Raw genomic sequence first — 11524 nt, forward strand, 5'->3', positions numbered from 1 at the left:
TCATACCATATCTTCTCATCCTACCAGACTCTTTGGACTTGGTTGAGTCACTAAGTATTTTTTATCCACAGAATTGTGAACTGATTTTGTCGAACTGTATTGTATGGGGTTTGACAGATGGAATCGGTCGTGCGGTTTTTATTCTTACGGAATTGAGGCCTATCTAGAAATTGGGGTTTTTATCTATTAAATATTAATAAATTCATTTTTCTTTCCTAATGTTCTACAAATATTTAAAACGCTTATAAATAGGACGACCAATAAAATTCTGTGTGGCAAAGCGTTGACACCACCATAACAAGAATCAGCTCACTCACTCACTCTGACTCAGTCACCATTCTCTAAAATTATGTAGTCTTTTTTTATATGACCCACAACTTTGCCATATATTTTACCGTGCGTTCACGCATTTGTTTCCTTTGAAATGACCTGAAAATCACCCAAATAGAACTTAAAACGAAATGTTAAAACATTTGAATATTTCCTGCGTGCAATTTCTTTGAAATGTCAAAGAACATAGAAAATGTATCAACTCACAGTTCCAGCAAAAATCAAAACGCATAACATCCAGTTGACTTATATATATTTGCTGCTTTTAGCAATAAATAGTAACCATCAGTTCATAACAAATCTCGTATTGGGTTTAATGGTACGAGGCGTAAGCCGGGGCGGCGTAGGCCTGGGTGGCATAAGCCGGAGCGGCGTAGGACAGAGCGGGCTGGCTCGAGATGTAGGTCTTAGCCACAGGAGCGGCATAGGACAGAGCAGGCTGGCTCGAGATGTAGGTCTTAGCCACAGGAGCGGCGTAGGCCTGGGTGGCGTAAGCCGGGGCGGCGTAGGACAGGGCAGGCTGGCTCGACACGATGGTCTTGGTGGCCACCGGGGCGGAGTACGAGATGGTCTTGGCTACCGGAGCGGCATAGGAGATGGTCTTGGCAACTGGGGCGGCATAGGCCAGAGCTGGCTGAGCGATGACCTTGGTGGCGACCGGGGCGGCAACGACGGCCTTGGTCAGAGGCTCACGGTGGACGACAGCGTTGAATCCGTTGTGCGGGTCGGCGGTGTACTCGACGGTACGCTTGGTGCCATCGGGATCAACGACGGAGTACGATCCCTGGACAACATCTCCGCTGCGCGACTCCTGCTGGGACTTGGAGTCTCCGGTCAGAGCGTCGGAGATTCCGTACGAGAACGAGTACTGCGGGTTCGCGTCGTACTCCTCGGGCTGGGCAGCGTAAGCGACCTTGGCGATCGGAGCCGTGGCGTAGGCGACCTTGGCAACCGGGGCCGAGAGGAGGGCCGGGGCAGCGGCGTAGCTCAGCGCAGGCTGGGCAATCAGACCGGCGCGAGCGACGGCGACCAGAGCGGCGAAGGTCACAAACTGCAGATAATAGGACATGCACATGTAACAACCGGTACCGAAGGAATCATGCTCCCGCACACTTACCTTGAATGCCATTTTGGAATCGGAGCAGTGATGCTGTTCACAGTACAAAGGATTCAATCGAACTGTGCTGTGATCGGCACAAGTGATCCAATTTATACGAAAAAACGCCCGATGACGGCCGCTTTTTCCGGTTTTGGTGTTCCTACCGGCAGAACGTTGCCTTTGAAACGAAACCGAGCTTGAACTTGAGTTCGTTGCCTTCACTTTTGAAATAAGGCGTTCCTGAAAGGTCACATTCGTGAGTTCTTGTTCGCTTAACGACGCGCAACGATTTTGGCATTCTGTTGACACCACTTAAACCTACGTGCTGTAGAGGATTACATATTCTTCAGTCAGATTTTATTACAATTTGTATTTGTTTGTATAGCGGATAATCGACTTTTTGGTACATATTTTTGAACTACTTCAGATTTTGAACTACACATGTCCATACTGGACTTTAAATTTTGACGTTCCTCTGAAATCGCAAGAGTTTGGTGAAAAAAGTTCTTACTTTTGAACGAGAAAATATCTCTCACATAATACTTTCACTTTCCGTTCTGCTTCATGCCCTGTCCTTCATATTATGCAACTCAACACAGCAAGCCCTGCCCTGGGAACATTCAGGAACTCGTATTTTTTCAGGAATACGCTGCCTGGTACCTTGCCTCCAATTTTGAAATAAGTCTCAAGGCTGTCGGTTCCAGAATGCCATAAGAATATTTTGCCACGATTAAACCGGTTTTTAGGTTACACGTTGTTGACTGAAGTAAATTATAAATGTTCATTCAGAGTATGCGCTTAAAATGTGAATTGAATGAATAACATTTAAAAGAGGAAGCCACTGAAATATTCATTATCATGATAGGGTAAAATGTCATGCAATTACATCATCGTGTACTCCGATTGCTCCACTGACCTACTTACGAATCCCTGCCATTCGAAGCAAATTGATTCTCAGGGCGCAACAATGATCATCTCCTACGCACATACGTTTGCCTTCGATCTTGAAACACCGTGCGTCAGACGAAAGGTCAATGAGTTCAAATTTTATTTTTAATATAAATTTGCTGAACTTATGCTTATGAGTGATTTGTTTGATTTGAGTAGCATTTTTAATCAACTTTCCTCCGAATGTCTTAATGTTTTAAAACAGGGCATCATGTCATGTGCATAGATTGGCCATCAGTTTAATTCCTCCGCATTCCTCCGATAACCTTCGTTTTATTGGCTGTGCCAAAAAGCACTCCAACTAACGCCAACTCCATTGTGATGGACAGAGCCGCTTCAAATCCGAATCGTTTTTGACAACTCGCACGATAGTCCCCGGCGGGAGGGCGCTAGTTAGACCTGTTCCGCACTAGTGCGGCTTGAGGCAAACATATCTTGGCGAGCTGATTAAACTGTCCATATGATCGAGGGCACACAACCGGGCAAGTGATGAGATTGGATGGAATTTGCAGACTCCATCCAGCGCGCAAAGGCGTGCGCTGTTACAGAAAACCGGTTCCATGTTGGCTACGCAACCTTCCCCCCGGGCATGCTCGTAGCATAAGGGGAACGAAAAAAAGCTAGAATTACACACATCGCAAACTCGCTGCAAGCCGCCGGTCTGGGTACTTTGACAATGGCACACGGTCAAGGAGATACTTTTCGGAACATGGTGCGCTGTTTTGGACATTAGTTGGTGTGTTGTTTTTTTATGTTTTACTTGTGACTCTCTTTCTGACAGGCTTTCCACCGTGCCCTGCTCATGTGACCCACGATGTTGTGTGCAGATTGTCTAATCTGTAGCATACCTCTCAAAGGTAGTTGAACCTCATGAAGGTTAGGCATCATTACCATGAACTCAACCAATCGCATGTCATTGATCTCTTTTCCCAAATGCTTATGTTAGGCGATGTTTTTTATCAAATCCTAGTTAAACATATCCGGGTTCCGGTGGATAAAACACCAAATATTATTTGTAAAGTGAGTATCTAAAGGCGGTAATAGTTGAGATAAATAGGTACCATAAACTCTCCCGAATTGCAAGATGTTATTGATACAACTCAATAATCATAAAACTGAATTCACGCGTAAAATGTGATTGTTTACCCTACGTACATACACATACTCCTGTAACGATAATATAAACGGGATAAGAATATAAAAAAGCTGATGATGATGAGTCAAAACTTCTCCCTGTTCATCTCACCATGTTTTCAGGATCATGATCGCGGACGCATCCTTCCCATCGAACACGGTTCGACACTCCCTCTGAGGTTCGTTAGCGAATGTGCCGTTCGTGCAGCGAAACGGATTGCAAACCGAAACGCAGATGATGTGCTGCTATAAAATGGTATGATGTCTTCCCCGAGAACACAAAACACACGTTACAAATTACTCCACCGATGAGGGCAGCACATTTTTATCACAAGCACATCTCATGGCGAACCACAGCTTCGACCAGACCGGGCAATAAACGTTTCATTTCGACTGCATGCAGTTGAGAATTCGTGGAAATTTCACATCCGAAATGTTCACCTCCGGTGCAGTGGATAATATTTCGTCTTTAATTGCGCCTCCGACCAGCAGATTCATCGGAAGGTGATTGCACTAAAAGTATGATGGGGCAAGTTTTGCTGCCGGCAGCAACCATGCGCTCGCTCGGTTCGTTCGAGAAAACCAATGGAATTCCTTGTCGAGGTTCATTGATCCGATTGTTGCGCAGGAACACTTTGCCAGGGCAGTTTGATTTGATTTTCTGCACCCTGAACCATAGCAAGACAACAAGTGGGACGTTAAAACAAAACACTTAAAAAGATGCCGGGCGTCTATGTGCAACCTAAACCGATATTGGAAAACACTAATAAATTCGATTTCCAAGTTCTCTGCAGCGCCGGTGAATGGGAATGCAAATTACAGATGACTCTCCCTGCAGAGCACCACTGAAGAGTAAATCAAATTAAAATTGTCGAACTCCAACACAAACAATCCTAAACTTGAGCAGAGCATATTGGTTAGCACGGTACGTTCATTCTTGTTGAAGACATTTTCAGAGTTCCTCCGAGTAGCAGAAGAAATTTATATTACAAGGCTGCTTCACCTTCGGAAGGTATTGGGAAGTAATTCAGAAGTGCACTTTACGTTCCGGCTGTTGTCTACCCGGTTTGTATTACAAGTGCCTTTTTGAAAATATACCTGCCTAAAGACTATTTGCAAAAACTTTTATAGGTCAAGGTTTATGAAGGGTCCTACCTTCACGAAGTCCTTAGGATATTTAAAAATGAGTTTAGCTAAATTGAATATAAACAAATACAGTTCTTCGTATCAAGCTAAGATTCACTTAAGTTGGTGAATGCACTGAAACATCGGTCTGAAACGGTTTGTTTGTGACAAGTTTTGAACGATTTTAAATGAGTATAGTTTTTTGTTGAGACATTGATTTCTACGACGGGCAGGAAGTAGATCGATTATTGATGGCCGAAAACCGAATGCCGGTGGCAAACCAGAAGCCGGCGAACGCTTCGAAAGCCGCTTGACAACAGTGTGTCCTCGAGCGTACGAATTGGTACGCGTGCCATACGCCCGAGAGGCTGTGCAAAAAGTGAAGGCATCGAACTCGGACACGTGAAATACATGTGCCGAACGAGATCACACGACGGTCGCGCAGAAACTCGGCTCTGGCAGCTGGCCCCTGGCGGTCTCTGACCGAAAACAGCAATACTACAACGCGACTATTACTATTATTACGTCAGCCACGATCGTGGCGTAGTATAAAATGGTTCACGATTTCCGATCACAGCACAGTTTGGTTGAGTTCTTTGTACAGTGAACAGCTCAGTCCTGCACCTTCAACAACCATGGCATTCAAGGTAGGTGCCACACCGAACCGATGGACTGACGATGATGCAGTAGCTCCACTACCACGATCACTAACGATCGGTTTGTTCGTTTTGCTTTTTAGTTTGTGACTTTCGCCGCTCTGGTCGCAGTTGCCCGCGCTGGACTGATCGCCCAACCAGCTGTCAGCTACGCTGCCGCCCCGGCCCTCCTCTCGGCCCCGGTTGCCAAGGTCGCCTATGCCGCGGCTCCGATCGCCAAGGTCGCATACGCTGCCCAGCCCGAGGAGTACGACGCGAACCCGCAGTACTCGTTCTCGTACGGAATCTCCGACGCTCTGACCGGAGACTCCAAATCCCAGCAGGAGTCGCGCAGCGGAGATGTTGTCCAGGGATCGTACTCCGTCGTTGATCCCGATGGCACCAAGCGTACCGTCGAGTACACCGCCGACCCGCACAACGGATTCAACGCTGTCGTCCACCGTGAGCCCCTGACCAAGGCCGTCGTTGCCGCCCCGGTCGCCACCAAGGTCATCGCTCAGCCAGCTCTGGCCTATGCCGCCCCAGTTGCCAAGACCATCTCCTATGCCGCTCCGGTAGCCAAGACCATCTCGTACTCCGCCCCGGTGGCCACCAAGACCATCGTGTCGAGCCAGCCTGCCCTGTCCTACGCCGCCCCGGCTTACGCCACCCAGGCCTACGCCGCTCCTGTGGCTAAGACCTATATCTCGAGCCAGCCTGCTCTGTCCTACGCCGCTCCTGTGGCTAAGACCTATATCTCGAGCCAGCCCGCTCTCTCCTACGCCGCTCCGGCCTACGCCACCCAGGCATACGCCGCCCCGGCTTACGCCTCGTACCACTAAAGACTGTTGACGTTGATTCGAGTGTTGTTACGGCTGCGATGATATTTATTGGATAGCAATAGACGACCGGCAATAGAGGCAGCTCCACTTCGGTTCTGTCTCTGAAAAACAAAAGTCCACTATTCTTGTGTGCGTGTGTTTTGATCCTTTAGTCCTGTTCGTCCTATATCTCACAGGTCTCCCTATAGGTTAGTCGACCCTCATCGGAAAGATGCCAACGTAAGTGCCTTCGCCAGAGTGGAAAAGCATTGCAATTAATCGTAATTCCGGTGCTAGACGTGCGCCGTGATTGTTCGCCAGCACTTGTTCTCCTCTTTGATCTTGAGCGCCCGAGACCCGGGATTTGCATCGATCGATTTTCCCCCGTCCGCACCGCGTCTCCCCACACGTCGCCGAAAGGGGCGTCTTTCAGCAATTCGGTTGATTTCCGAAACCCCAAACGAACGGTGAAAGATTAAAGCGACTGTCGATCAAATATGAAGATGTACGATGTTGCCCCCCTTCCGCTTGTGCCGTTGGTCGCCTCTGCGTACCTTCGGATGGGGGCGTGTACGTACGTGCTTGCTCCCGGACACAAAACCACAAACATCAGGAACAGGAAATCGTTCGACACTTGCCTACCCGTCGCTCCTACCGTCCGCCGCTTTTTTGAGGGAGGGATTCTTTTCCTTATCGACAAGTGTGCCGGAAGACGGGGCCCCAAATTTAGCAGCAAGCGGTACCGTAAAATGCTCGGTGTTCGTAGGCAAGCAAGCCCCTCCAAAAGGCTTCCGTCGATATCAGTGATTTGTCGCTTTCGGTTGCTCACCAGTCGGAGAGGGATCTCACTTCGGGCCCGTGAGGGATTCACTGTCACTTCCGCTCGTGTCACATTTCCGTTCGGAGGCTTCCGTCCCCTCCCCAAATCCGACCGTCGGTCGATCCAACGCTTCGACTTGTGCGGATTGCTAAATGCGACAACACAAAAGCGTCCCGGACAAATCAAAAGCGGTACGGCAAACAAGCCGCAAACGGACGCCATCCCTCGCCGGGGGAAGAGAAGGCAAATTTGCGACACTTGAAACACGATATGAATAAATTATTGGCTCACCGTTTGTTTTGCCTTTTTTTCCCAACCGGTGGCCGGTGGCTTTTGGAGTCCCTCCAGGGAACGCTGGCCACGTCCCCCGATGCGGGACGGTGTGAAATCTTGCCCAGAGCCAGCCTGACCGACGTGACGAATGCAGGATTGAAGGCAGGACCTTCCATCAGGTTTGGATGGTCGTGTCGTCGAAATTTCCTCGACCCGGTTTCCTACCCCATCCCCCCCTCGACCGCATCGTAAATAGGGGGAAAGTGGATGTTAAACGTCCACCACGACACGTTTATCACCTGGGGTGGGCTGCTCCATACACCTTAATGCTCGAGCTTAAACTTCTCGGCATTTTCGCCTTCCCTAATTCGCTACACCCACACCACCGTTCAATTCAATTTTCCACCGCTAAAGCCTGCTCGTCCCGTGTCGTTGTAAAAGTATACGGACGAATGGGCGGCCCCTTTTACGGTACGGCGACACTTCGCACCTTTCGTCGGTATGTACGATTGATAAAGATGTAAAATCGCATCGGAAAAGCTTCAGAATTTCAATTACATTTGTTTATATCGAGCCTCGATGGCGGGCGTCGCATCGGATCCCCGACCCACGGAATGATGGTGCAAAACGGGACAAATACACGGAGGTCCCCCCCCCCCCCCTCCCTCCCGCAACACCTTCGTCGATTTGATCCACGATGCCCAAACCGAGGCAGCTGAACGATGCGGAAAATTTCAATCAATGTTACGATGTTTTTTCTGAAGGGGGAGGCTATGGGCAACAACGAAAAAAAAAATGGTGACATGAGGGGTTCCGCTGCCACGTACTGTCAACCCCCACCCCCCCTCGAATCAACAAATCGGGGAAAATCGGGAAAATTGAATTTGTGTTTGGATTACAAATCACATTTCTCTTTTCGTGCGCGTTTCATTCCTTTTTTATTCTACCGGCGGTGTTGGTGGAAAACGCATCATCGAACAGTGCGTTTCGTTGGCCGACGGTGGGGACGGAAGGGAAGCGTTTGGGGCCCCCGGAAGTGACGCAAATTGAAACGCTTCCGGGGTCGGTTCTGGGCCGAAATGGCACCGCACGACTGGTGCTGATTGTTGACGGATGGGTCGGGGGAGGTATGACTGGTCGTGGGGTGGGGGTAGCAATCAGCTTCCAGCTGGTTGCAAATAAATGCGCATGCATGCAAGTGCGGGGGGCCAAGGGGGAGGGAGGTGGTGGGAGGGTAGAGGTTGTATGTTTGTAACCATTGAAAACGATTATTGAAAACATAACACTTTCCGCGATGGATGGTAGGTGAGAACATATTTGTATCTAATTTTTCATTCCTTGTGGAAAATGAATGTAAAATTAAAAAAGAACAATTATTACAATTGCAAAAAGCAAAAACATGGGATCATACTATCTCAACACAATAAAGGCCAACGTTAAATATTCACTTGACTACAACTAATCTAAAACTTTCAATATTATGGATCAACGCTAGCAGGAAAATCATGTTGCGCTTCATTAAAGCCCAAATTTAATCATTCGGAAGTACATATTACCAGAAAATAATATTCACATGCCTCGCACAATATTCGACGTCCACCAATAATGAACTACACGTAACTCTGGTGGCGCGTCTAGTGGAGCATCGTTTTACCGATAAACTCAATTTCCATATCCCACCCAGCCCTCGTGCTTTCTCCGCGTCCACCTACTTCCACCCGCAACCGTTCACTATTTGCTCTCCATTTATTTCGCCTTTCCCGCTCGTAATGGTGTGTCCGGAAAATGGTGACACAAATTAGTTCCCCGAAACAAATATCAATTACGGACACCGCACTAGCTGATGACACCATTAATTCCTTTTTGCCACCTGCCAACCCGACGTCCCCGGCCGTCAGCCCGGGCTCGGCTGGAAGTCCTTCAACGGAAGATGAATGGACCGCCACCCGAGAGCGACCGAGGAAGACCGATGGACTCCCGTCACCGGAAAAGGATAGTGGATCACCACCGAGGCGGAGTCGGGAAAATGGGAAAATTCGAGAGCAAACGGGATGCGTGTGACTGGGAGAAAGTGTGCGCGTGTGTGTGTGTGTGTGTGTGTGTATGTCCTTGACCACCAACACTCTGCCCACAGCCAATTGCTCCGGTACGTGTGAAATTGATTGCAGATAATGACCGCGAGCTCGGTACTCGAATTACGAGCCGTTTCACACCGGTCTGTTGCACACACAAACACACACGCCATCGCATATACCCTTGGACGTACGAGAGTTGATACAATTACCCATCGATGATCATCATCATCGTCATCATCATTGCATCATCATTTATCCCGGAGCCGGTTGAAAGTGGCAATCGGTGTGGCATGTCGATTGGGGGGCTTAAATGCCGAGATTGGCATATGGGCATCTGGCCGCGGAAAATTCGAGCAAACAAACCAACAACATCGAGGGAAGTAAGTGTCGCTGGTGTCAATCGACCGTGCGGTTGCGATGCCCAATGGTTAATAGCGCTGGGTTTTTTTGAACAATGGAACTCCACTTTTGGTGTCTTCTTTAATGGGGTGTAATGTGGTCTCTTCTTTGACCTTTTTATCTTTTGGTAGCGTCCATTTTATACTGAATCATTTTAATTGTGATCTTCTTTTTTGTGCGTATCGTGATGGCTGATCTCGTGGATGGTATTGTCATTATTCGTCACATGTTACCATGAGTTGTTTCCCACTTACGTGTTTCAGGATATTTCGGTAGACTTAATGTTTTTAAATTCAATCCATTGCCAAGGGGAGTGAAGGTAGTGTTTGCTCTCTACACTTTAATGGCAGTCATTTAATAAATCAGAATACCACTGCGATGATGCTTTAAAATTCTTTTAAAAATGTATCAAACAACTCGACGTGAACCGTGTCCATGTGTGGTCTTAAATGGGTTCATAACGGATGGGTTCATGCAAGGAAAATCATAATAGCGATTCACTGCCTTCACACCAGCCTGTATAAACATCCAATCTGGTTCGGCGGTGCAGTCATACGCTTCTTTCCTGCCCAACTTTATTTACGCATTTAAAGCATCAACGCAGCCTTCCATTAGGCCGGGGGTCCGGCATTGCATTCGATGCATCTGCGTGCGTGCATCTTCCGCCGATTAATGTCTTGCCAGATTCGCACAGCATATCGTTAGCAACGTGAGCCGGGTTCGGGAAACCGTTCCCCCCAAAGGTTCAACGAAGGGAGCCTACCCGTTCGAGCAGCTGGGAAGCTGTTGCACCACGATACAAACCACTCCTCCATCGCTTCTCCACCGTTGCATCTAATCGTTGTGCCCCCAACGACCACCCAACGGATTCCCGGATTACCGGATTGATGGACCCGCATCGGGCTGGTCTGGGAGTGGTGTAGAGTTTCGGAGGCGAACAGCAGAAGTGACGAGAATTGCGGAATGCACGCATCGGAATGCTGGCGGAACATCTGCCTCACGAAGGCGACAGGGCATTCGGAAAATTGGAAGAAAACTTGGCTTTCTGCATTTCTATAAGCATCATACTGAAGAGAGAGATGGAGGGAGGAGGTTTGTTTTCGTGCGTTTTCTAGCAGATCTTCGAAGGAAACGATTTAAGACTAACTCGCATGTGAAGCAGTTAATAATAAATGTACCTCCGAATGTTTAACCAGAGAACAGGATAAATACAACAACTCGTATCAATCAACCAAATGGAAATGTTTTCTCAACTAATTTTGGGGGAACCAAACACCATAAAGATGTCAATCTTGAGGGTGTCAATCTACTCATAACGAACCATGTTTATGTGCTTATGTTGAAGTAAACGTGTTTGATATCAATCAATTCGTTAGAAACGTAATGAGTCATAAAAGATTTAATTTTTTGATCACCTATCATGTTTCTACAGGTTTCAAGTGCATGAGAAATAAAGCATCAGGAATACTGGTTGTTCCATGCTGTCATAAAACATGACGCATGCTTTTTGGGATGTTTTCCAAACTAATCCTTTTATGGCATATTTTCATTTCCACAAAATTCCCTCTGAAAAGAAGAAGTTGGGTAAAAAAATATCAAAGCAGACGTTACAATTCAACGTGCACCAACGAGAGAAGGTGAAAAAGTATTTCCCGGGTGTGCTGGTTTTATTCTGTTCTGGTAATTCCACCCTTCACACAAAGTCGATACGTTTCGATTGCAACGCCGTGTCGTGTGCGAGGCCAGACTCCGAGAAGAGCAACGTCCTTTTCCCAATTGCATCGCAGCGATGTTTTATTAGTTTACGGCGCTGGCTGCGCGAATCCTTTCGAGCTAATGCGCCTGCTGCCCTGGCCGGGATACGG

General features: G+C 47.8%; 2 protein-coding genes across 2 annotated transcripts; one reads left to right on the forward strand and one right to left on the reverse strand.

Moving 5' to 3' along the window:
* Positions 1–643: 643 nt before the first annotated feature.
* On the reverse strand, positions 644–1459 carry LOC131272531 (cuticle protein-like). The gene is made up of 3 exons (XM_058274288.1): positions 1448–1459; positions 1001–1381; positions 644–964 (listed from the first exon to the last, which is right to left on the reverse strand). Exons 1-3 carry the CDS (start codon positions 1457–1459, stop codon positions 644–646), a joined length of 714 nt encoding a protein of 237 aa, XP_058130271.1.
* Positions 1460–4035: 2576 nt separating this feature from the next.
* Positions 4036–6182, forward strand: LOC131272612 (cuticle protein-like). The gene is given in 2 exon segments (XM_058274428.1): positions 4036–4040; positions 5324–6182. Coding segments are annotated over 2 exon segments (795 nt in total). The 3' UTR covers positions 6114–6182.
* The last annotated feature ends 5342 nt before the right edge of the window (positions 6183–11524 follow it).

The sequence above is a fragment of the Anopheles coustani genome, chromosome 3 (assembly GCF_943734705.1).
Source record: "Anopheles coustani chromosome 3, idAnoCousDA_361_x.2, whole genome shotgun sequence".
Taxonomy (NCBI): domain Eukaryota; kingdom Metazoa; phylum Arthropoda; class Insecta; order Diptera; family Culicidae; genus Anopheles; species Anopheles coustani.

Excerpts from the sequence above, each read along its gene's own strand:
- LOC131272531 (XM_058274288.1), bottom strand. Across the intron at positions 965-1,000 it reads AGCCTCTGACCAAGGCCGTC|CCAGCTCTGGCCTATGCCGC; the intron begins GTTGCCGCCCCG and ends GTCATCGCTCAG.